The 26,546-nt window shown below is 43.0% G+C and overlaps 1 protein-coding gene across 2 annotated transcripts in view; it reads left to right on the top strand.

The window, feature by feature from the left end:
- The first annotated feature begins 812 nt into the window (after positions 1-812).
- Positions 813-26,546, top strand: part of DUSP22 (dual specificity phosphatase 22) — a 43,735-nt gene continuing 18,001 nt past the window's right edge. Inside the window, exons 1-3 of one of the 2 annotated variants that reach the window (XM_054060071.1) lie at positions 813-1,086; positions 10,357-10,390; positions 18,488-18,570. In XM_054060071.1, the coding sequence (XP_053916046.1) occupies positions 1,021-1,086; positions 10,357-10,390; positions 18,488-18,570 (183 nt within the window). In that variant the 5' untranslated portion in view covers positions 813-1,020. Of the gene's footprint in view, positions 1,087-3,608; positions 3,924-10,356; positions 10,391-18,487; positions 18,571-26,546 lie in introns of those variants that run through there. The other variant, XM_054060072.1, reaches the window with a different exon arrangement.

Raw genomic sequence — 26,546 nt, 5'->3', positions numbered from 1 at the left:
CTTGGTATGTTGCACTCTCCCACTCTAAGTTTTGCTCTTTCACTCTAAAAGTCTGCACACATGCAATAACATTCTAATACGGGAAAACACTGCAGGGTGAAGTAGGCATCCTGAAAGGAGTCACAAAAATTGAAAATAAAACAGAGAATCACTCTTCCCATTCAGAATAGGAATGCAGGACACATCTCATTCAAAAAAAAAAAAAAAAGCCAAATTACTAAGATATATAATATATACTTGTGTTCCATCTGTAATGTCTAATATAGCAATTTCATGTGTACTTTTCAGGGCTCTTTGCAAAGATCACAAATATTGTCATTTGCATTTTACAGATGGAGAAAATGAGATGCGGGGGACTGAACTGACCGGCTCAGACTTCCAGAGTATTGACTGAGAGGCGTTCTAGTTTCCATGGACCTCTTAGCACAGGACAGATCCCTGCAGTTATCCGGGATATAATTTATTGTTTATCCTTTTGTCTCACAAAAGACACTGCTTGACAGAGTTGCTTACAAGGAATTGTTTCATTTTGGGGGCAGAATACGTTTAGTAGTTATTATAGCAAGCTGTGATTCATTTCTTCTGGATCTCAGTAATATTTTGCATAGCATGAGAATAAAGTAAATTACATTCTGGAGAGCTTTGTGAATGAAAAACTAAAGCCAGTATCTGTGACAAAGCTCACTGCTATGCTTTTCAGCAGTATTTTGGGGGGTGGGGGGCACGGTAGGGGAGGGGCGAATTGCAATACATAAGTTATGTGGCTATCCTTCCTGGCCCTACAGAGAAACTGCTCTGATGTTTTAGTGGCTAATAATGGCAGGATACAAACCCCAAATTCTGTGGAACCTCAGGGAAGAGGAAGTTCAGGAATGGTTCAAAAGCAAAGGCAGGGTCTTCCTGGTGCTCCTCTGTTCTCCTGTGAGCTAGGCGGGGTCAGGCATACTGAGTCCAAAGAGCTGGTGTGGAGCATCACGTATTGAAGCCACAGTCCCGACCCCAAACGATCCAGGTTGAAGCATGCATTGGCTTCCTTGTATTGGCTTCCTACTGCCCTGCTGGCACAGTTCCATGAGGGAGACCCAGGTAAGCAGAAAGGAGCAGGGGCTGGCTTACACTGAGCCTCCCCTAACATGGGTTGATGTGCAGCTCAGCAACACTCCCAGGGCCACCCAGTATAGATAGAGCAGAAGTGGCCTAGCCTCTGCAGTCCATGCTGTTTGCTTTCCTCCTACAAACCCAGGATAAGACTACTCGGCAAACCTCTTGCTAGCACCCTGATTTTCCACCAGTCACTTGACACACCCAACACATGGGAGTTGGCGCTAAACTACCTGCTGGCTGCTGACCACTCGTGAGCCTGCCCTGCCTCCACTGCCCTGGGCTGCACTCCTCCAGCAGTGCTGTGCTTGGGGGTGTTACCTTCCCCTGAATTTTAAGCATCTGTGGTGATGATATGGCTGTTTCAAGGCAAGAGTTTCCCAGCTTCTTAAGCAGTTGAACCAATGGCTTAACTTTTCTTGGCTTTCAAGTGTGTCATTGGATTCTGTAGGAACAGCATTGGTTTCTGAAGATGTGGCAATCTAGTGGCAAGCCATTACAGAGGCAGCTGGTCCTGCTCCCTGTCTCCGTGTGTGCTGGTCTAACCCCACGGGGAGTGGGCTTTCACCCCCCAGCTTTCTATGGGGCTAGTTCTCCGAATGATTTTGGTGTTGGGTCAGACAAGTGTTGAGGTTGCTTAAGGAAAGGGTCACAGCTGTACTGTTGAGGGTAGCATGGATGTGTGTGATCACCACTTTGGCAACAGCCAGCATTTGATTGCAACTGGAAGCTGTGAAATCGTCCCTTTAGAGTGTTTGCACTGGCAACCACTGCCTTTATATAACACTCCCCCCTCACTCATCTATCCATCATTTCACAGTTCATCCATCTATTATTTGATACCTGGCTTTGCTGCCTGCTGGCTTTACCCTGTTCTCCATCTTTCACCCTTCCACTGCCTACCTTGGACTGCAGATTCCCCTGATCAGCCCAGTCCCAGTGCAGCATGCCCAACAAATGACATCTCGCCATCACTTTTTATACTCATTTCACAATGACGCATGTATAAACACATAGGGAACCTGATGGTGGCCACACAGCAGCATCCTGCTTTGTTTTGCCTTTGAGCCACTAAAGATTTCACTTTTTTTTTGGGGTGGGTGTTATCGGGCTGGTTAATGGCAGAGATCTTATGTAGTAATACCTGGTCCCTGCATATTTAAACTGCATGTATCCCTTAAGTCCATACCTGCATTCCTTATTACATTAGCTCTTCAGAGTAAATTTCCTTCACCAACTACCAAATCACCACACCTCAGCAGAACACATCCCTGTGGTGAGAGGGAAGTGGCTGTATCATAGAATCACTAGGCTGGAAAAGACCTTTGAGATCATCAAGTTGAACCTTACCTGTCCACTACTAAACAAGACCCCTGAGCACTTCATCTGCCCGTCTTTTAAATACCTTCATGGATGGTGACTCAACCACCTCCCTGGGCAGCCTGTTCCAGTGCCTGATAACCCTTTCAACGAAATTTCTCCTGATGTCTAATCTGAACCTCCTCCATCACAGCTTAAGACCATTTCCTCTCTTCCTATCACGTGTCACTTGGGTGAACACCAACACCTGCCTCATTACAATCTCTTTTTAGGCAGTTGTAAACACGTCTCCCCTCAGCCTCCATTTTTCTAGGCTAACCAACCCCAGTTCTCTCAGCTGCTTCTTGTTCTCCAGCCCCTTCACCAGCTTTGTTGCTCTTCTCTGGAGATGCTCCAGCCCCTCAATGTGTTTCTTGTAATGAGGGGCCCCAAACTGAACCCAGTATTCAAGGTGTGGCGTCATCAATGCCGACTACATTACATCATGTAACGTTTAACTGCGCATCAGGGAGCAAAAGGGTTTGGAAGGGCTGATCATGCCCTTGAAGCCAGGCCAAGACTCTGCATTGGTCACCTTTCCCAGCATGAGGAGCGGGGTTGGACCAGGTGGCCTTCAGGGGCCCCTTTCCACCTCAGGTTTCTGCGATGTTGCCTTCAAGCTATTTGCTTTCTCCTCTCCGTTTGCCTCAGCTAAGGTCATGAATGACCTTCGCGTGCCTGCCAGCCCTCCGTGCCCGCAGCGCGGCTGGGACCAGCGAGCAGGAGACCAGGGCACCGACAGCACCCAGGGCGCGTCGGGACGCGCGGCGCTCCCCAGAGGGACAGGCTGGGAAGCGGGACCCCGCAGCTGCGGCGCCCAACGCGCGGTGCCACCCGCGGGAGGTCGAAACGAGCCCTGTTTGGGCAGGTGAGACAGCACCTTCCCGCTCCGGCGCGGGACGCCACAGCCCTGCCCCAGCCTGGCGCTGGAGCTGCGGGGCGGCGCCCGCGGAGGACGATCCCGACGCCCCCGCAGGGCTGGGTGCCACCACCCGCTACAGGTGGCTGCGGAGCCGGCGGCGAGGGGTCTGATGGGAGTTGTAGTCCGGGAGGGCGTGAGGTGCGCGGGAAGGCGCTGAGTCGCGGACTACAACCCCCAGGGCTGCCCGCGGCCCGGCGCGGCGGGGCAGCAGCCGCACGTGGGGGCGGTGGAGGCAGTTCCTGGTGGCGCGGCCCCGCGGCTCCCAGCTCCCGGGGACGGCGGAGCGGAAACCCGCCTCCAGCCTCCCTGGAGCCAGGAGAAAGCCCTTAGCTAGGGCGGGAGGCGATGCGCTTCTCCCTGCGCGGCAACGCCGAGCAGCCCGCCACCCTTCATTAGCAATTAGCTCCTCTCCAAGTCCGTGTCCCCCACCCCCGGCAAGCACTGTCCCATGCGCGCTGCCCCGCCGCCCGCAGCTCGCTAAGACCGCGGCTCCTCCCTGCCTTGCGGGTCGCTCTGAGCCATGGGGAATGGGATGAACAAGGTAACGCCGCTCGTCGTCGCTGTGCGGGGATGCATGTGCGCGGGCGAGGCGCAGCGGGGCCCGGGGGGGCTGCCGTGACACCCCCCGCTCTCCTGCCCCTTTGTCTCACCCTTGGGCGACGGCCGCCCGCCCTAATAAGAATTAAAAAAAACAACAAAACCCCCAAAAGCCAGGGCAGGAGAAGCATTCTCTTTCAACTTAGGGGGTCCCCCGCCCCGGGGCGAAGGGGGGAGGGAAGGAGACGGTGTTGCGCTGCTCCCTCGGGGCGCGCCGCCTCCCCCGCCGCAGCGCGGGTAGGGAGGGGGGTGGTTTCGGTGATGTTTTCCGAGGCTGGGGCCGCCCCACCGTCGTATGTCCCCCTTCCCCTCCTCCCCGTGCACCCCAGCCCCACCGGGGGTGCCCTGGGTGCGGAGGGGGCAGAGCCCGCGCCTTGCGCTGTGCCGTCAGCCCGGCGGGGCCAGCGAGCGTCGCATCGTCTTATTGAACTCTCCGCATCCCTTGTCGCCCCCTCCCACCCACAGCGTTGTCCTGTGTGCCCCCTGGGTGTCTGCTGGACAGGGCAGGGTGGCAGGCGGGTGCAGGGTGTCGCTGGGGGGGGGGGGGTGGTCCCGGCGGACGTGGCAGCGAGGAGGGAGATGGATCTGTTTTTGCAGAGGGTGTTGGACTTGCTGTCAGCGCGCATTCCCCTGCCGTGTCGTGGTAGTTATCGAGGGACCACTCTGATTTTTCTCAGTACCTCCACCTGTGTTGCAAACCCAGGTCTGAAAGCGTGGTGGTGACTAGCCTTTTATATATAGCTTACTATGAGGAACAGAAGTTGAGTCATCTCTTCTTGTCTAACATCCTGCTTTGAGTACTTTGAGCGTGTTCTCTGACAGAGCGAAGAAGAGCTAGAAATAGCTGCTCACAAGTTGTCCAAGTCTGACATCCTTGCCCCTGAAAGTCAGATTGGTGAATGTCCAGAATGCTTAGCCTGCCGCCTGGGGGGTGAGGCCTTTTCATCCTATGGATAGAGGCATTGGAATAGAAACTTTAGGCAGGGGAAAGATCTGGCTGGTTAGTCCAACAGAGTTAGCAGATAGGAGGTAGAACCTGTCTTGGTCTTTCTCTTCATTTTTTGTTTCCAGGTCTGGGGATGATGTTATGATATACAGTCGCTCCTTTGAGGTACCTTGTAGGAGTGGCCAGTGTTGTGGTGTAACCCCAGCTGGCAACTGAGCACCACGCAGCTGCTTGCTTACTTCCCTGCGATGTGACAGCAGGGAGAGTTGAAGGAGTAAAAGAAGACTCCTGGGTTGAGATAAAGACAGTTTAATAGGTAAAGCAAAAGCTGCACATGCAGACAAAGCAAAACAAGGAATTAATTGACTGCTTCCCATAAGCAGGCAGGTATTCAGTTGTCTCCAGGAAAGCAAGGCTGCGTCACGCATAATGGTTACTTGGGAAGACAGACACCATCACTCTGAAGGTCTTCCCTTCCTTCTTCTTCCTCCAGTATTGTATGCTGAGTATGATGTCATGTGGTATGGAATATCCTTTTGGTCAGTTGCAGTCATCTGTCACAGGTGTATCCCCTCCCAATTTCTTGTGCATCCCTAGCCTTGTTGCTGGTGAGGTGGTGTGAGGAGCAGAAAATGCCTTGGTGTTGTGTAGCACTGCTCAGCAGTAAAGAAAACATCCCTGAATTATCAACACATTATCAAAAATTCAAAACGTAGTTCCATACCAGCTAGTGTGAAGAAAATTAACTCTATGCCAGCCAAAACCAGCACAGCCAGTTAGGAAGAAACACAGCTGCAGAGACTTCTTTTAAACTTCTGGTATGTTTGTAGTATTTTCCTGCGAGTGTTTGAAATTATCAGAACATTTAGGGGTGTAGGATATGGTTTGCTAAAGTTGCAGTCTTGGGGGAAGGGCAGTTTTCAACCCTTTGAAGCTTAGCGCTTTGTCTGCATTACATCTTGCTGTTGTGTGGGCAGGAATTGGCAATCTATGACTCTAGGCAATATGGTCATTTAAATTCTCTTGAGTGTTACCCTGATGTTACTAACCAGAGCTTTTTGGGACAAGGATGGCACACACCTTCCTTCTTCTGGCTGTATCCAAGAAGATGAAATGTTCAGCAATTCAGGAAGAACTGGCTCCTTTAAGGAGACTACAACCACGCTGGGTACCAGCCATCAGTGTTTATTTTTGTAGGGGTCTTGCATGTAGGTCTAGTACTTGCCACCTTCAGAATGTGCCCCTGGATCATCTGTTCCTTTTGATCTTGTGAGTCAGCAGGTGTTGGAGGGGCAAAGGGAGGCGTGGAATCATCCATGCCTATGTTGGGGGATATTTGCTTGACTCGGTGTAGTCTATCAATACAAATTGCCTTAGTTTCCGACTGAAGTGTGTTTTTTTGCCATAGAGCTGTATGCGGATGGCAGGAGAAAATAAGCAGCTTATCCAATGGTGGATTATTTCATTTAGGGAATCTCTTTGTACTGGTGCCAGCGGAAGAGGATTAGTACTGACCTGTAATGGGGTATGGTAAGGAAAAGCTCCAGAGACTGCTGCAGCTGCTGTGGCTGCTCTTGGATGCTGAGCCTTTCTCAGTGGCATGGTCTCCTCCTATTTTTCTGTCACATGATATTCATGTATTTAGTAGCAGATAGCTAATAAATATGCACTTGACTTTAAGTGGCCATTAGTGTTGATGAAAGGCTGGAGGCCTAGCATTCTTTTTAGGTGGGGTTTGTCTTTTGTTGCTGTTTTTTCTCTGTAAAATTATCTGTGCTTAGTTGTATTCCTCAAGCCCACCCAAGCCTCGTGACTTTTCCCAAAATAAACTGGAAGCATTGGTTCATAAATGCCCTTCTTATTCTGTTCAGGGAAGGAGAATTGGATAGTGAGCGTGCATTGACTGAGCTACTATTAATTTTCATCAGTGCTTTACTTTTATTTCTTTTACGTATTTTAAATACAGGGTGAGCAGTGGGGTCTGACTTAGGAAGTTGTCTAGGTGGCCTGATTTGTCTTTATGCTTAATGTCTAACTTTGACTGATATTCAAAATTCAAGCTGAAATTTGTGGTTGAAGATTACAGAGATGTTTTCCAGGAGATGAAGTCTGGTGGCTGAGATGGTGACAAGAGATTATAGTATTTCAATTTGATTATCTCTGAACAGGATATGCTTAGTGAAGAGTTTTTTCCTGGGTTTTAGTTGTTGTTAGTCCTGTTACAGTTAACTGCCCGTTATTCATGCAGACTCTTCTGAAGGGTTGAGTTGAGTGTTATCTCTACAAAAAGGGCAGATAAGCCCTATTTGTTTTAGGAGTTGATTCATAAGAAACGTAAATCAGTGTGGATAGTTATAACTGATGCAACCAGTTCTATGGAAGCCAGTGAAGCTGCGCCACTTCATGTCAGCAGTGAATCCCCCTTCCTGATGGGTAACAATCTCCTGTACTGCTGGACAAGGTAGGCTCACCTACTCCTTCTACAGCACCTGGCTGTCTCCACAGAAAGCCTGATGAACTCTGGAGCACTCATCATACTAGTGCATCTAGAAGCAGCATTAGGCAAGCAGTTGGATGCTTTATTATAAGTATCTATATGAGAAAGAGCAGCAAAGTAGCCCTTTAAGCCATTTTCCAGAGAGGTATATTTTCAGAGAGGATTGATGAGAAACATGAGCAACAGGAGATACTATTGTCCATTGCAGGGCTCTATTTTTCTGCAAGGTGGAGAATGTGAGCTATTCTCATGTGATGTATGAACCAAGACAGGCGTTGCTGTCCTTGTTGCTTGGTTGTCTGCTGTTTTACATCTGTTATTTAGTCCGTGGTCATTTTTGTAATGTTTCGGATGATATAAAGATGCTACTGTTTTTATTCATAAAGCAGTGGTTGAAAAGTTCACAAAAACAACCACCTTATTTTTCTTCACTTCTGACTCCCACCCCTTCTCTCTCACACGCCCCTAGCAGCCATCAGCCATCATTTTACATGGCAAGGAGTTGCAGTTGCTGAAGGCAGTGTGAGATGACACAGCTGAAAGTTCCCAGCCGTAGTCTAGTACCGAAGTATTAGTCAGCACGGCATGAAGATTCACTTCTTTCCAGGTAGCTTTCACCCATAGTAATGTTTCTTGCTTCTAGAATGACTAGGACAACAGGGCTAACATCTGTCCTTGGTTGCATGATGTCCTAATTTCCTGTCTAGCATAAAACGTTGCTTCATGATGCAGAAATGCAAACGTCTGGATTTTTCCTCCTTTGCCAGCAACAATCTAAGAAGCCTCATTTTTGCAACCCCCTCCAGTGTTTCTTGGTATCTTTAATTTATAATGTCTAACCTTAATGACTGTGACTGGAATTCAAGCTTTTATCCTCTCTTGAGAGGACATATTTGATGCAGAAATAATGTCCTGGAGTCTATAAAGTGCTATAGTCTATTGGTGGTGTGATTAGAGATTTGTGCTGCAGATAGGAAATACCAGACAGCTATTTAAAAATACCAGAAGGGATCTTTTTTTCTGACTAAAATTGTTTTTTTTTTACACTTAAGTTAAGGGAGGTGGCTGGGGTGAGCTGGTTGGTGAAATTTGTTTATAACTTGACTCCCTTTTGCTTTAAAGCATGTATTTTGTTTGCAGAACTTGGCCCTTAGCATTCATCCCTGGGTACTCTGCTCTCTGGAGCAGCTACAGGCTTCTGATTCCTAGCCTGGGATGGTGGCCTTCGGGCTGCACTTCTTGCAGAGTCATCAGGTGTGCTTAAAACAATGAATTGTTCCATGAAACAGTGAGTCTTCTGCATGCAGAAAGAGACAGCAGAATGTTATCAGGGTTCTTTTACGTATTTGATACCTTGGCATTGGAAACTGTCCTGCTTTTTTTTTTTTGCTGTCTTTGTATGAATGTTGAATTTGTACAAATGCAAAATGGAGAGGCAAGGAGAGAGGATAAAGCTGTCTGAGCTTCTCTGTGCAAAACTTATGGGGGCCCGTTTGTACCGGACTAAAGAACCATTTTCTTGTCTAGTTGGTGTTATCATGCAGCCCCTAATTTTTAAGCAGTTCGGGGTACAACAAGGGTCCCAGAGAATTGGTCTTTCAGTGTCGGTGGCAGAACTGAGCCCTGTTGTTAGTGCTGGTGTGACATGGCAGAGAAAGAGATCACCTAGCAAATTTTCATCAGACAAAGGCACCTGGTGTTAAGGCAAGTCAGAAGTTATTTTGCAGAGCATTCTGCTGGCCTGCTAACCTTTGCATGGTAGGCTGGGCTGCCTTTCAGCAGTGGGCTGCAGTGAAATGAAGGCTGGGGCGATAATCCCTGATGTAAAGTCCTTCGTGACTTTCGGATCTTCGCGGCTGCTGGACTGAGCAAACTGGGTGGAGTTTTCCCTTTAAATAGCTGCGCCTGAGAGACTGTTGCTGCTGTTGTGGTGACACTTGGGTGTTGCTAAGGCTTTAGGAAGTCAGCGCTGACATATCTGTGTTGGTGGCATGCTCTGTATGCACTGAATTAAAATGGATCGTGTGGTCTCATTGGCACGGTTCTGGCCTCTTCAAAGGATGTGAGTGTGAGTCAGAAACTTCAGGTGACAGAGAACAAAATTCTTGGCCAGAAAGTGTGTTTGGGGTGCCTGGAGGTTTTTCACGGCCTTACTGCTGTTCCCCAGTTGGGAGGATTATGAGAGGGTGGGAGTGGTAGCAGCGCAGTGTCACCTGCCTCTCTGTATGTGTGCGTGCACATATCCTCAGACTTCACAGGCTGCTCCTCAGGCTGACCTTGAAACCTCCCCAGTTAAAGTCCTGTGACTGAGACCTGTGTAGACTTCTGGGAGCGCTGGGGCGAGTCGGTAGTTCTGGGAGAGAAAAATGCAACTAGTGACTTTCATCAGTTCTCTTTCTATGTGAATAAATAACTCGCTGTTTACAGTGATTTCACCTGTTGAAGAGCAGCCCCACAGTGCTGCAGCTTGGACTTCCATGGCTTTGCACTTCAAAAGACTCTAAGGCTGTTTTGCTGTGCCTTGTCGAGCTTGCTTAGCAGCTTTAGGCAAATCGCCTTTTCTGTATGAAGTTTCATCATTAGTTAAATGAGGGTAACTCTTACCCTGCTGTGAGGGGCAGGGGGAGGGACATGTTGCAAGGCTTACTTTATATTTGTAAACCACTTTTCTAGTCCTTGAGGAGCCTCTATTATGTGAGATTCCTCATGATTAACACCTCTCAGCTATCAAGAATGCTCTCAAACCTCAGAGTACCTAGAGCTATGTAGTTTGAGAAGGTTGCAAAGAGGCATACGATGTTGTTGGTGCTTTTTAGATTGCATTTGACAATAGTCTGCTAAAGTAGTATGTTCCATCCTGTATGCAAATTGAACTTTGTCAAATTGGTCTTACCACAAGATATCTATATTTGATACTATATTTCTTTCTCGCAGATTCTGCCAGGCTTGTTCATTGGGAACTTTAAAGGTAAGATTAGTTTTATTGTTATCTCTAGAATTACTTAGGAGGCATCTTAAGGTGTTGTTTCACAGGCCTATGGAATTCTCTGACATCTCTGCAGCTTCTTTAACCCCATCTTGCTTCACTTCTGGATTCACCTAGTAGCGCTTAAAGAAGAACTTGTTTGCTGTCTCATCTGTGTGCTATGCTGCAAGTACTTTAAGAAAACAAAAATGAACGCCATCTCCTTGGAGCATGCTTCAGCTGGAATTCCTAAACATTGGCCTGCCATAAATGATTCCTGTGCTTGGCAGGCGAGTCTGTGAGCTGGGCAGATTCTTTGCAAGGCTTATTTGAAACCCTCCTTATAAGTAAAGACTTAGTATGCCTCCTGCTCGTTACTTTCATTATTTTGGTTATTTATAACAACTGCTAAAGAGTTCTGTTATCACTGCTTGTGAGATGGATAGGTCTGCACATTGCTGTTTGACCAGTGATGCTCATGCTGTCCGTGTCTCAGATGTAAGATTCTCTGGATTTTTTCCATTTTTGCCTAAGGTTTGTATTTTGAGTACAAAAAGACAGAACCATCTTTAGAAAACATGGGAAACTTCATGTAAATATTCAAATAAGTGACCTGTTCTCAAAGCACTCTGTTAGCAGCAGTTACAGCTGACCCTTCCTACTCAGAAGTAAACGAGCTGTGCCTGTGCAGTCATTTCAACACACGTAGACCCTATATTTCCTATGCTTGGGTACAACAGCAAAGCATGTTTGGGCTGATTGGGGCTCAGCAGTATCCTGCCCTTCCTGGTCTGTCTGATATCACAACTGGTCTATTAAGATTGGACAGCATCTGCATTGGATTTAGATGGTGCTGCACCTCCTATCTGCCTCAGGCCCACCTTCCTCCATGCCCATCCCGAAACCTGTCAGTTCAGTAGTTTTGGCCTGAGCACCTTGAGAGGCATCCCAGAGGTACATATGACGTTAAAAACTGCCTTTTGCCACACTGAGATACAAACACAAGTACTATGGCTAATGTGTGAGAGGGGGTTAATCATGCCATGGAAGATGAGAGAATGAAGGCAAATTTCTACTGGTGGAAATAGATACTGAAAATAGAAAAGAAAGGAAGCGGGAATAAAAGAAAATAGAAGGAACACAATAGTTTCAAAACCACTTTGGATGGACCACTTCATGTGCCATTTACAAAACTAGCCAATTGGTCACAGCTGTATTGCTTCCTCTTTTTGTTTTCTGTTTTTTTTTTTTTTTTTTTTAAATTTTTTTTTCCTGTCAAGTGATTTAGGAGAGGGATGGGAAGATACTAGATAGTGGGATATTTTAGTTTCAAACTGCCTGGCAGGATGGGCCCAGGAAATGTGGCTCTTGGTCTATCCCTCTTGCTGTGGCTGTCCTGCTGCCTTGACAGTTCGCGCAGGGGAGTGAAACTCAGCCAGAGCATCTGTTTCTTGGTGCAGTTCTGTTTTCAGCTGATGAACAGTTTGACCAGCTGAGGGGAGTTGGCCAAGGTTGCGGAGTGAGTCAGCATCTCTGCCAGTGCCAGGGCTGCAACCCTCTCACTCGTGCTGCTCTGGCCACTCAGCTGTATGCCTTGCAGATGGTCCGTACATGGCACGACAGGTTACTGCTTCGCATAAAGTAGAGGTGTGCACATGAAGATGACATGAGTGTTCAGTGTTTCTGGGAGTCTAGTTGAAAAAAATTCAGGCTGAAAGTCTTCAGCTACCTACATAAAAGAGAGTAAGGATGGGTTCGCTTTAATCTCATGTTTGTGTTACAGACTTTGGGTTTTAAATTATTAAAAACAAATAAAATGTTTGTTTCTTGCTGTGACCTTTGCTCACATTGTATTCAGTCATTAGGTTCTACTATCTGCTATTATAATCTCAAATTAGCTACCATACATGGACAAGAAGAGAGAAGATTAGTGTTATGGTACTGCACTAATACAAAAGCAAATTTTTACAGTTTTGTATTTTTCTGTACCCCTGTCCCTGAACACACACCTTCTCCCCTAGCTGCTTGAGAGCAACAGCAATGAGCTGTCTGCAGTAAAATAATCCCATTTAAGAACAGTTTGTTGGGTAGTCACTGTTATATTTTTCTGGGGGAGTTTGATTACCGTATTCCTGGGGCATGTTCTGATTTGTGGCACCTTTTCAAAAAGTGACTAATGAATTTTGAGACTGCCATAAAGGGGATCATTGCCTGGGAATACTCAGCAGCATATACAGCTGGGATAGGTTAGAGTTTCCCAATTTGGGCAGCTGAAATGTCTAGATACTTTTAAAGACATGCGTTTACAAATTTATTTTCTGTAATGCACTCTTGAGCAGTCTCCTGTGTCTTCAGCTTGAGAGTGATAGCTTGAATTGAATAAAGTCGCGTTTGGTCAGTAAGAGGAGCAGCACTAAATCCCTGGCTTTGTGCATCTTGCCTGGGCACAGGGCTGAGGCTTCGTGGCACCTTCTGTGTCTCTGTGCAGGGGATGGAAAGGAGGGAGCTTTTCCAGAGGGTGAATCAGGGGGAGTCTGCATCGCTCTGATCTGCCCTCTGGAGGATAGCTTCCTCTTCTTTTTCCAGTGTCTCTTCAGGGAGCTGGAACAGGCAGAGTTTCTGTAGCTAGGTCAGGGAATACTGTTCTGTGCACACTCGTGCCTCCCTGCTGCATGGGAGACCTCTGGGGACACTGACAGATTGGGAAGAGGCATGGTTGTTCCAGACGAGTGCTTTCCTGCTGAGGGAAAGCAGGATGTTAAACACTATAATCCTGGAGGGCCATTGTCTGGAGAAGGTGTTCAGCAATAGTTCTGACTGGGGAATTATTATTCAATATTCAGCAATATTTCTACTTTATGTATAGAGTTTCTTACTGTCTTTGTAGACCTGATCAACTTAAAAACAATTCATGACAGTGGAAGTGCAAACTCCTCCACGTTTGACTGAGAAATAAACTGAGGCCCAAGAAAAACTTGTGATATAAGTCTGTGGCATAAATGGGAGTTAAGCTTGGTGCTTCCAGTTTGTCTACTAGTGCTGCGCAAACCTTAAGGCACATAGAATGAGAGGGGCTTCTCTAACAACCTTAGGGTCTTTAGGGTAGAAAGTTATGTATAGTCTTGATTACGGAAAACACGAAGTACATGCTGAAATTCCCCTAAGTCTGTGGGACTTGAGTATGTCTCTGGAAAATTTTCCTCAAAAAGCACAGATCTCAGCGTGTGCTTAAGTGATTGTTATCTTATAAAATCTATAAGCACAATTATACTCATCAGTAGCCCATTAAAATTGTGGTATGTTCCTGAGATTTGAGATTGTACAGCTAGAGGGCAGAAAAATTCAAGAAGAGCTGCAGATGTCCATACAAAAAAACAAGACTGAGTTTGGACTGAAAGCCCAGAAGGAAACAGGGCTCTCTTGCTTCTTCAGTGAAAGTTAACAAGGAGTTAGTTCTTTGCAAATGGGAGGGTGGGAGGCTGAGAGAGAAACATGAAGGAAGGGAAAGAGGAAGTTAATTCTTCCTGCCTCTGGTTTGGGGGAAATTTTGGTTTGTTATAATTGTACTATACAGATGAAATTCAATCATTTCAAAAGATAAAGAATTTATTGTGGAATTTCATGGGCATGTATCTTCTGCACTGGAAGCCTGATGTCCTTAGAAAGACACCTGTGCTCATGATGAAAATAGGTGCTTTGTTCCTTAAGAAACTAATAAGTCCGGGCTTTTAAGCCTTTGCACAAATAGAAAAAATACCATTTCTTCTGTAGGACGTTGTAAATGAGTGTTTCTTTGGTTCAGAACCAAAAGGTACAGCAGTAGTGGCCACCAGAGATCTGGGAGTGTTTCTACCATGAACATTAAAGAGCTTGTGTGCTTCCTTGCTTCTAATCATATTTGTAACATTCAGGTTTTTTCCAGTGGAATATTTTGGGGATTTTTTATTTGAAGGGGAAAGCCATAATATGAGGTTTAATTCTTCCCAAGGAGTCCAGTGTTGCTGTGGATGAACTGGAGAGTCTTGGGAAAGTTTCTGCCCTTCCCATTACTAAGTGTATAAAAAGGCAGTGACCATCAAGTGATTCGGCTATATTTCTAGAACCAATTAATTCCTGTTATCAGCTGCTTTTTTTGGGGGGTGGGATTCCCTTTTCTAAGGCTTTATTCAAAGTATTGAAAACAGGATAGGGTGAAGATACCATTCCCTTTTTCAGGTTTATCTTTTGAAGGAAGACATTTTTTGGGTGCTGACATTAAACAGAGTATTGGACCCTTTTCTCTACCTTCCTAATTCCCCCAAAAGGTCCTTTGGAGAGGATGGGACAACAATAGGTATTAGAACATAATGTTAAGTGGGAACAGGAGATGCGGAGTTTGCATTCATGTGCTTAGTTTCTGAGTGTGTTTCTGTGTATGTCTCTCTGAACATGTGGATCACTGGGCTCTAGAACAAAGCTCTCCTGATGGGAAGCCATTCTCAGCAATAGCTCTTAGTGCTCTCAACCACTGGAGATGAGGTTCTCTTTGGGCATCTTATCTCTAGTTCTTGCCAAAGCAGAAAATAAAGCATAGAGAAGAAGTTGTTTTATTTGAAAAATAAATAGATCTTCTGATGATGAAACTGTAGTGCCAATACATCTGCAGATTGATACTGATGTCTTACTGGGCTGACTTGTCTTCTCTAAACTCTTACCTTGTTTTTGTACAGATAGCCTGAAAATTTATGCTCAAAACTAAATACTTACTATCTTACTATGTTATAGGAGTGTGCAAATGTTTTCAGACTAGCAACACAATCAGAAATTTGAACTTTAGAGAAGGAGAAAGAGAGGATGTATTTACTTTGGAATAGCAGGCTAATGGGAGGAAAGGTGACAAAATGAAAATAAAATAATCTCACTTATTTTGTGGGGACATTTAATCTTCTAAATTCACAGGTGAGTTGCATTTGTCTGCCAATCAAGTTGGGCTGGGGCTAAATCCTGACAACGTTGCAGATCCAGGCCTATATCACTATATCACTGTAACACTTTTTATCTCCTGTTCCTGGCAGGATGCTTTTTTGTTATGTTGTTAGTAGTAGAGGTGGAAAAGACTACAGCTGTTTCTTACCATCTCTTTCCACAAAGAGAGAAATCTTTATTCCTCACCTTCCATCTCTTTGGAGGTTCTAGAATACTGATGTAAGAGGGAGTGGTTGTACATACATTTGAGACTTTATCACCCTAGTATTGGAGTCCTTCAGTCATCTATGTGTCTTAATCAGAATGGTTGGACCAGTGTCATCTCCCTTTTGCATATGGGGCATGGAAGGACAATATGCTCGATGATTTCCTCCTCAGCCACATTGTGAGGCTTCACAGAGCTGCAGGGAAACGTATTCTGACACTCCCCAGCCCTGGTCCCATGCCATTGATGACTTTGCCATTGCTTTTGCAATTAAATGTTTGCAACTCTCTACATATGAATAGAGATTAAGCTAGGAGTAACAGGATGAAAATGAGGGAAGAGAAGCTAAATATGAGTGTGGGAGCGAGAAAAGAAGACTTCCCTGGCATGAATTGTGTCTTTTAGGTGAGGAGAGGTATTCCTGAAGGCTTTACTCATAAGTCCATATCAACTGAGAAGTACTTTGCTGAATGAAACATAATATTAAGGAACCTACTGTGAAGAATAATACCACATTTGAGGGATCCTGTAGGGACAAGATGGACTCTCTGATAGGTTTCTTTCATCTTTAAATTTAGAAATAGGGTGTTTCATGCTGTGATTTCAAAATGTGAGCCTGTATGTACAGTACTATGCTACAGTAAAGAAGTTAGAATTGCTCTGGTAATGGTGATTCTTCTGGCTTTTGGTGGACCTTTACATAACCCCTTAATTATTTTTTATTTTGTAATTTAAGGTATGAGGTTGTGAATATCTCACTTGTACTGCTGTTTAAATATCTTTGTCTGTAAAGACTTATGGCAGGTGCCAGGAGAGCCAGGGGAATTTCCCTTTTGTAAACTCTCTAAGGTTTAGATCCAGAGAATACAATCACTGTCTGGGAAGGTTTTTCTTCTCTACTTCTGTGGTTTGAATCATTGTTGCCTAAGTGTATTGAAGACCTACTGGTTACCCTGGGATGTTGGTCTGGGATAACTGTTTCCAGCTTGTTTCTAGGAATATCTGGAACCTCACTGGCTTTCTATATAGTTTTGATTTGTTGAAATTCATTTACCTGAAGTCCTTGGTTACTGAAGAACTGCAGACTTTTAGTCTTGTTAGTTGTATTGTATCCATTAGGCCTTTCAGACTTGTTCAAAGCAGTCAACATTTAATTTGAGTCATATCTCCTTTTAAAGTTGTTTGCCCTATGTGGTCAGCAATTTCTTACTGTGTGGGTCATACAAATAATTAGAGATTGGGGTATCTTTGTGCTAGCTATGTGTCAATACCATGAATTTCAATCAGTGGACTCAGAAATGTGCCCTCAGCCTTTAGAGAACAGAAAGCAGTGATTGCTAGGGACACTTAGGGTGGCTTCTGGGCTTCCAAACCCTTGCCTTCTTAGGTGCTCTCTGAGGAATTAAGACTGTTCTATAAACCGTTAATGAATCTGAAGGTCGGGTAGATTAGAAGACCTCTGGCAAACGTTACTGTTTGTTCTTTGAAATGCTCACTCTGAGAGTTTTAGGAAGTTTTAATTGTTCCGTGAAGCTAGACCTTAATTCTGTTTCAGACTGAATTTCTGTTAATTCTCTCCTGAAGGATTAGGGATCTGTGTTGATTATGCAGGCTTGACCAGTAGCAAGTGAAATCAATGCAGTTTTGACTCTTCACTCAATTTTATTAGAATTAGAAAGGCTTTCATAATTGGATTAGGTTTAAATTTTATTGCCTGTTATGGTGCTCACATGGAACTGGTCTGTGAGGCAGTATAATTAAATGTCCAACTTCTCTTTGTTGTGTAGAAAAGACATTGAAACTTTATAATAGAGTGGAATAAGATGAAGCAAGAGATGCTAATTGGACTCTTGCACATACATAAAGAATGTACAGGTGATGCTGTTGTTATTTTTGTACCTAGAGAGAGCCGGTTTGAAACCTTGTGGTCAGTGCTCTTTTTTTGTGTGCAGCCAGGCTAATGGGAACAGATTGTATGGGCAGATTTGGAAAACAGGTGTTCACATCACAAAACCACTGCTGTAATTGCCATGGTGTGCTGTGCCATTCTCAAGCAAAAAGGTCAAAAGTAAATTGGCAAAAGTAACTTTTTACCTGTATTAGTGGTCATTTTGTAGCACACTAATGGTTTAGTATTGGGGAAAGTTGCTCACTGATGACAGATAATCTATTTTACCTTCTTTCTCATAGAAATAAACCTATGCTTTCGCAACATCTAGCGTCAAATTTTCAGTCGCCCCAGTTTGCTTTCTAGTTTTGAATGTTTGAAACCCTTTGGTTACAGGTCTGGGACCACCTTTTCACAACTGTACTTCCTTGCTGTAGCGTTTTGCTTTTTTGTATTTTCAAATCTTTATCATATCTGTCTCTCTTCAGACTTAAATTATGGTGTATATATTGGCTAAAGTACATTTTTCCCTGCTAGTCCTCAGGAAGTAAGAATCTAGTTCTCATTTTGGCTTGCCTGTTAATACTGCAATTCAAGTGATATGGTTGGCTTCACTTCTCAGGCCTGGATGTCACAAAGTCTATCTGCCAAGTGAAAATATATCTCCTGAAGGGGGATTTGTGGGTAGAGAGGAGGTAAGCTATTTCTTGTACAGCTTGTTCAGATGGCCATCACCTGCACATGGGCATACACAGACGTATATTTCAGATGCAAAATACATGAAACTTCTGACTTAAGAACACATTCCTGAGTCACTTAAGCTTGGTCTTTTTATAGTATTTAATTTGTTTTGGAGCTAGAAGTGTGTTTTCCCATTACCCACTCTGGTGTTCTAGAACAGCTGCATTGGGTTTTTGCTTTGCTTTATGAAGCCTCAAAAAGAAATGTACCAATAAGTGATTTTCATCATGCACAATGGAAAAGAGACTGGGCTATTTCAAGATATTAAAGAAATTCTCTTCCTTTTTCCCTCTTATTACAGATGCCCGAGATGTAGAGCAATTGAGTAAGAATAACATTACGCACATTCTTTCAATCCATGACAGTGCCCGCCCTATGCTCGAGGTAAGAGGTTTGGGGGACTCCATGGTAAATCTTTACATTGTAGTTGACTGTAACAGGCATCTTGGGGTTAATTTCTTGTTCTGTACAGTTGGTATTTTGAGACTGATTTTCTTGCGGAAATGCTTGACAGCTGTAGTTTGGGGATCCAGGCACAGCATCTGTTGTTGCTGCTGTTATAACAACAAGAAATCTAACTGACGAAGAGACAATTATGTTGTCAATCAATATAACACAATAATGGGATAGTGTTATTAATTTAATAGTAAAGATATGTTGCCTTCCATGTGGGTTTCAAGCATCACATAAAAAACACTCCTTCTCCCCCTTCCCCATTACTAACTCTCCCCTTTACTCGGGCCCCTTTCTTGAGTTCCATTTGTTAGTCAGCTGATTATTAATTATTTTATCATTCGTGGTCTTCCTGTGTTGCTAGTCTGCAACTAAATGCTTCTGTTTAGGAACAAGGGCCTAGAAAACATCTGTTAGGTTGTGCTACTTCCTTCATTATTTACATCTTTTCCAGGTCACAGGTAGGTTTGTTTACAGCTTGTATAGCCACTCTGTGCTTGGGGCTTGTTCTCCAGTCCACTGAAATCAAACGGGGATGCTTTCCTATGTATCTCAGTCTTCCCTTTTCTTCCCAGATTTTACTCTTGGAAAGTGAGAGTTTGTGTTTGTGTTTGGAAATCTATCTCTTGTTTCTCTGACCTTTAAACATGGAATTGCAGTGGTATGAGAATCTTTTTTTCCCTGAGGTTCTTTGTTTTATGTGCATATATTTATGTGAATTGGCTGTAAAATGCTGCCTTTTCTTCAACTGCAGTAGTTTTATTTGTCTTTTAGTAACAGTATTTTAGCTACACTATTTCCTAGTCAGCCTATAGGAAATGCTGCAAGTATTTAATTAAACAAAGCCTTCTGTGCAAGACATGGAAGGTAAGTGGGTTTAGATATTAAAGCCCCCAAAATATTGTAGTAATGTTTTGTCAAAGGAATTTTGGCCTTATTTTGGCTGCCTGGAACAAACGAATATGGGTGTATACCTTAGATCTCAAAGAAGTGGCAAATTACCCACATCTTGCTTGTCAGATTTTGAAGTTTCAGTAATGACTGATTTTGGTGCGGTAATACTGCTAGTACTGTACTTAAAGTTGATAGTGGAGGGCAGAGAATGAAAATTACTACCTTGGCCTCATTGTCCACACTCAAGAATGCAATACTCAAGAAATAAAAGCAAACATTAGTGTATATGATGAACACCAACCTGCTACAGATGGTAAAACTTTTTTTGGCTTTAGTTAGTTACAGCATTGCCCCTCTCTCTGATGTTACAGATGATTTTTTTCTTGATTATGTTTAAAATGTCACAGTACCTTTTACAAAGCGTGCTTTCCTCTATGCTTTATTTACTGCAGTGTTTGGATATATGTTGTTTTAATTCTTTATAGCTTACCAACTTCCTGGAAAGTTATTAAAGACTCGCAAAAAAATATTTGTTGTATCAGTCTAGGTTTCATAGTGGGTGTCTGTTGAGAAGTAACTTTAAAAAAAAATGTTTTTTTAATTGAAATATGATTTCAGACATTATCTTAATGTTCATTTACAAACTGTCATGAATTCCCGATTTATTGGTGGCTCATAATCAGATTTGGGCCTTAGTAAGTTATTGCATACTTTTGTGTTGGAATAACTGGAAAAAACAGGTTTAATGAAGAATTGAATTCTAAGACTTTTTTACCTTTAGACATTTGCAGCTTGCATTAAGTACAAGACATAAGATTGTTTTTTAAGGCTCTAAATCACTTGGACTGAAGAAATTTTGCCAAAATCTAGCCTGATCTATATTGCACTATTTGCCCTGTAGTTCTTTTTGTATAAACTGTTTCAAGGAAATTGTCCTATAATAAACTAAGCCTGAAATTAATTTATATTTACAGAGCATCTTAAGGCTGTTATTCCAATTTAGTACACCATTGTTACACAGGTTCTTAAGCACTTGGGTAGGAATTTTGTAATTTAAAGATGCATGTTTGTAACTCCATCAGAAAAAACTATAGGTAACTGGTGGTGTGTCCAAAAGACAGAACTGCATGTCACATGGAACAAGGTTTTTTATTTCAGATACACAGAATGCATCCCCTGAGTATGAACGGTGTCCAACAGCATCATGTGTATTCCCACAGAGGCAATAGCCCTGCTGAATTGAGAAGCTGGCTTCTTCAGAGCAGTTTGGATGACTGCCTATTGAACACTCACAGATGTTTTGTAAATCCACACAAAAGCCATATGTAGAGGAGAATAATTAGGTTTCTTGCCACCTGCTTTCTAATATATTTCTTGGTTCAGGTTTTAAAATCTCTCTTCAGAATGTGAAAGACACTGAAAGGCAGATGAAGAAATGAGTATCTCAAGAGCATGCTTTAAATAATAGCATATCTGGCAGTGACTTTGTTTGATCTGTTGGTAGAACTCCCTTTTTAAAGCTAGGACAAATAGCTGGAGACCAAAATGCCAAAAGGTCTGACTGTTGTGATATCCATATATCTTAACCAAGCTTGTGCGGTCAGTCAGAACTCACAGAGAAAGTGGAAGCACTTTGTAACTAATTCTGAACAGTTCTTCAGCTTGTTGCTTCTAAGGGTGCCAGCTAGTTGTTACTCTGCTGCATTAGATCTAAAATCTAACAAATTTTATGCCAGTTGATCTAAATCAAGGAGGAAAAGGCAAATCTTGTTAATCTGGCCTACAAGAATCTGGTTGCAGGTCCATTGAAGCTAAGAGTGTTTCTCTGTGTTTGATCCTGTTCTGGGGGATATTACATGGAGATGAACATGGGCCCAAACCAAATAGGGTGTTGGATTGGATTGTGCAGCTGCTTGCAGACAGCTGCATCTCAGTCTGGAAAGTGTGTGCTGTGGGGGACAACTTTGTCCAAGCAGCTGAACTTTGAGCATCCTTAGTCCTTACTGTTACCCCTCCCTCCCTGCACTCCCAACTACACACAAGTACATGCACTTAAATACTGGCAAAAGCAGGAATGCTTCCTCCAGTGTGTTGGACAGTGATTGATGCACTTAATGAGGGAAGAACTACAGCATGAGTGCTGGTGGGAAGGTGTGCTAGAGGGTCTTCTAGTCAGATAGTCATTCAAGCCTTGTCCCAGGGAGGTATTATCTACAAAGAGAGGCGGGGATGGTCTGATGACAATTTGTGGGTCCCCAGGCGGAGAACCCTTCTTAGAGAGCAACGGGATATGTGTGGCTAAGAAAAGGTATCACACAGATTCAGACTGGAAGTAAGCAAGGGTTTAACCGTGAAAGTAAATAACTGCTGAAATATATTGCTAGAGGAAACAGTGGATTTTCTTGCATGGTCCATTTTTGTGTGGAAGTTGATTTAAGTAAGTCTGGGTTATGGAGGTCTCTGAGCTTTGCATTTTACAGTCTGAGCATTTCACAGTCCTTGGTTTGTTGAGATACTTTGAGGTGCCAGTTTTGGTGACTGTGTGCACTGTAGACACCTGTCCATCAATCAGAAACGGACTGAAACTACCAGCTTCTTTCACAGGTCCACCACACGTTTGTCAGTTGCTAGTGATTTTGCTGTTGTTCTTTACCTCCACCAGAGGTTTAATCTGTTATATGTATGAATCCAGTTATCAGTTGCCTGTGGTTGTGGAGTCCTTTGGCATTAATTTATCTGTAGCATTATTGTTGTTAGACTGACCACCCTTAAATCAACAATAGTTTACCTGAGCATTCTTGTACTGTCCTTTGACACTAAAGCCTTCCATTGTTCATTCTGTTTACAACAAATTGCACTAAGAGTAGGCTATTGTATGTGTGCTGCTTCTATGTGCAAGTCAGTTTTCTTTCTTTGTTTTCTGTTGCTATAGAATATTTGTTTTGTTTTTATTGTTAGTGTGTTGGTTTCTTTCAAATGAGGAAAGAGTATATCAGTGTATGTGATAGTTTCAATTAATGTCATTTGGATGAAGCTTAAGTAAATGTAAACCCAACAAAACATGCAGTTTTTTTGGGTTGGGGCATATTGTCATCTCTTTCTGCTCAATACCAAAGCTGTCATAATTTTTAGGAATTTCCATTTCATGTGAATCGCCAATCTATGTCCCTGTGATGCTAGTGTGCCAGATGGTTCTGTACCAAGTCTTACCATTTGTGGGACTTCTCCAAACAAAAAGAATGGTCGTAAAGCACCGTATAGATTTTCTTGAAAGTTGCAGTAATGTCTTCTGGCTGCTAAGAAAATGTTGTGTTGCCTATGAAACATCTGCTCTTCTTTTCCTCTAACTTCCTTATCATATTAGCCTTATAGGTTGTGTTTTACCCCTCATTCTGCATAGTTAACCAGAGCACCCACAGAGGACACTTAGTTATTCCTTTTTTCTTTGTATTCTGATGCCATTAATAATATCATCTTCATCTGGTACATGCTGTCTCCAGAGCAGTGGGTTTCCCCTCTTTTTTCCTGAATTGATGACTACCTAAATAATTGTTGATATAGTAGATGGGGGGAGGGGTGGGGGAAGTAGAAAAGAACTAAATGCTGTCTGAATTCAGCATCTTTTTTGTCCTATTTGTTAACTTGTGCAGCCAGCACAACTTAAGTGAAATGTATCTTTGAAAAGAAAACACTTCATATGCCAGGTCATCTTACAAAGAATTTAATCAGAAATAGGATTTCGAGTACTCATTACCTAAGAAGCTGAACTGAAAAGGAAGAGCACAGTTTAAAATCTGTGCTGATCTTTCAGAACAATCTTTCATGCTTCCTGAGTAAACAGTCAAATGCTTTAAGAGAATACAAATAGATAACAAGTAGATACTGTAACTGGAAGAGAGCCAGTAAGTGTGAGGAACAGAAGTTGTAGAGAAATAAGGATGCTATGGAACAGCTGTATACCTTCTCTGCACCAGTTTTCTCTCTGCTGAGTGCTCTGATATACCTGGTTTATAAGGTGTTAAGGATGGGAAAGTTGCAGCTGGGAAATCACAAGAGGAAGTGCTGAACCAAATTTATGAATTAAAAAGAAAAGTATAAGACTGGCTGGTAATTCCAGACCTTTGAGGAAAAGTGAAGAGCTAAATGACTGTCAAAAACTGAGAAATTTTGCTAAGATCATAGCCTGCAGACCTAGTATAGATAATGCATTCATATCAGCTTGCCTTAAGTTCTGGAATTGCATTTCATATTTTTTAAGCCTGTCTGGATGTTGTAAACCTTAATGCAGTGTTAACTGAGCACGATGATCTTGCCTGTTTACACATGATCTTTAGACTATTTATGTGCAGTTTTTTGGAAAAGGAAAGCAAGCTAAACTATAGAGAAACTGAACTGGCAGCTTTGGAGCAGTGCAAGTAATCTGCTTAGCATAGTTTGTGGGTAGTAGTTTGGCAGCTATTTCAGGTTTTGCTATAGAAACCTATCATATTTGCTGTTAGCACTTAATGTGATGAGGTTTACTATTTTACTGAAGTTTTGAAGGTGAATAGCCTCTTTTACTTTTTGTTTTCTAATTCTTTCATCACGAGTTTGTGGAAACTTATTTCTTTCTCTCATGCACATCCTGGACTGATTTCATTTTTTGTGTGTGTTGCATGGGGGTTACCTGCGCTAAAACACAAGAAAAATCTTGTGTTGTGCCCCAGCTGATAACTCTGGAAGTGCTGGTAGCTGCCTTACTACATCCTTCTTTGGTTCTGTAATCTGAAGGAATATCCTCACACAGACACAAGTCCAGAAAACATTTGTCTGGACTCAAAAGTGTATTGTTGCACAAAATGAAATAACTAAATAGGGAAATGTTGGGAAACCAATCAGCCCTACTTTTTTTTTTTTTTAAAGAAAAGCATATGCTAATTCTGAACAAAAAGACTCAAGCTGTAGGAGGCCATTCATATATGAAAATTGCATCTTGATGACAAGATAAGAGAAGTCCCTGCTGGTGGGTATGGTAGGCAACATGTTCTCTGTACAGATTGTGCTGTCTTTGGTATCCAGCCCAAAGACTTGTGGGACCTATTAAAGAGGGAGGTGGCAAGAAGGCTTTCAAAATCAGAATTGCTAGTATTGTATCACAAGGTCATTGCTGTTGTATAAAGATCAGCTCTGCAAATTAATAATTTAGTCAAGCCAGACTGTTGCATCTCCTTTTACAGTGCTAAAGCTCTTATGTCACCAATGTTGGAAAGTGTCAATTTTCAGCCTTTATGCTACCATCAAGAGGAAGTGTACAAGTGCTTCTTCTAACAAAAAACTTAACTTTCTTCTATGATGTTTCACTGCTTTTTCATAGTAAGAGTTTCCCCTCCTGAGATGTTTCAGAAGATCATGCTGAGCAAAATAGCTACCATGTTTCTTTCAGGTGTAGTGGCACCAGAAGATTCTCTCTAGTTTGAAATAATGCCATGTCTGGTGTTGGCTCTGCTTTTGAGGTTGAGAGCTCTGACTAATTTTTTTAAAAACTGACTTTGTTAACCCACTAAAGCTTCCAAGAGACTTGTACAAAGTGGCTTTTCAAGTGTGTCAAGTTGGGCCTTCATCACCCTTGGCAGAGGCTGCTGTGGTGATGCACTAAATTACTTTACTGTGGGATTGCTCAGTGTCAGGTCATGTGGAGAGTGTGTGAATCCTTGTTTGTAATGTGAGCATTTTCCAGAGGTGTAGTGATCGTTTTCCAGCGTTCCCTGAAAGAGAGAGGCAGGTGGGATATATTGTTTTATTGTAATACACAGATTTCCCCTTGGGGGCTCAGGGACCAAGTGGGATAGGTAGTGCTCAGACGTTAGAGAAGCCCTGACATGCCTTGGGGCTCAAATACGTCATCTAGTCAAGGCAGACCCTTCATCTCAGCTGAAGTATGTAGTCCTGTAAATATTCTTGGTGTGTCCCGGAGGAGATAAACCACAGTTTAGTGTAAACTTGTCAGTGTTTTTTCCAACTCTGCTTTCCTTCAGATGAGCCGGGTTAGATATGGAATTCAGGGTTAGAATTAGAAATAATACATGTAGCTCTTTGTGCAAGTAAAGTAAAATCCTTAACTCTTCAACATTTACCTCTCAGTTTTGGGAAGGGTGATAGAGAGGAGGAGATGTGTTAAAGCCCTCCTTTCCTCAGGACACTTCATATTTGTGATGGGCACATTCCAGCCTTAATGATACTGACTTTTTCTGAAGTGTCTCTGAGACTACTTTTTAAGAAAACAATGAACAAAGATTGGAAGAAAAACCCCATGACTTGTAAAAACTATTGCATTATCCAAGGTAATGCAAACCCAATGTATAAATTCTATTGCAGGGGCATCCTGCTTTCTGTTGTTCATGTTTTAATTTCATTTATAATATTTTTCAAAACCAAACCTGAGTGTGTTGTTCACTGAAATCAAGTAGTGGTTGTTTTTTGCTGAAGCACGAGTGTATTTTCTATGAGTCATTAATAAAATCAGCACCAATGGTGATTGCTACAGTAAGTAACTGAAAGGACAAACAAACGGTTGAACGGTTTTCAGTTTAGCAGGTTCAGTTTGGTGCATTACTGGACAAAACCCTTGATAAACTCTTGTTGGTTTGGCTTGAGGAAGCTTTGTGCCGGCTGTTTCCCACTTTAGCTTTTTTGCTGAAATGCCCCTAAACAAAAATAAGTCCTTTTGCCCTCATCTGTTGGTGTGACGACTCAAATTAACACATGTTTTTTGACTAACCTGAAAGAACTTGCCAGGTGCTGGAGGTTTTCTATTTGCATCTGGGTTCACAAATTTAAGTTTGGGGGTTGAGGTTTAAAAAAAATTTCTTGGAAGTCGTTGATGGTATCTTTACATAAATTTAAATAGAGGGGTTTAATGCCAAAAATACATTCCTGCCTTTTTTAAACTTTTTATTTTAAGACCCCTTCCTCCCACCCCCTGTCCTTGGAGAACAGAAATTTTGTAATTTGAGGTTCTTTTCAGCTCTCCTCGC

Source organism: Cuculus canorus, chromosome 2 (assembly GCF_017976375.1).
Source record: "Cuculus canorus isolate bCucCan1 chromosome 2, bCucCan1.pri, whole genome shotgun sequence".
Taxonomy (NCBI): Eukaryota; Metazoa; Chordata; class Aves; order Cuculiformes; family Cuculidae; genus Cuculus; species Cuculus canorus.
The sequence above is the reverse complement of the archived record's forward strand: the minus strand, read 5'-3'. Positions and strand labels throughout refer to the sequence as shown.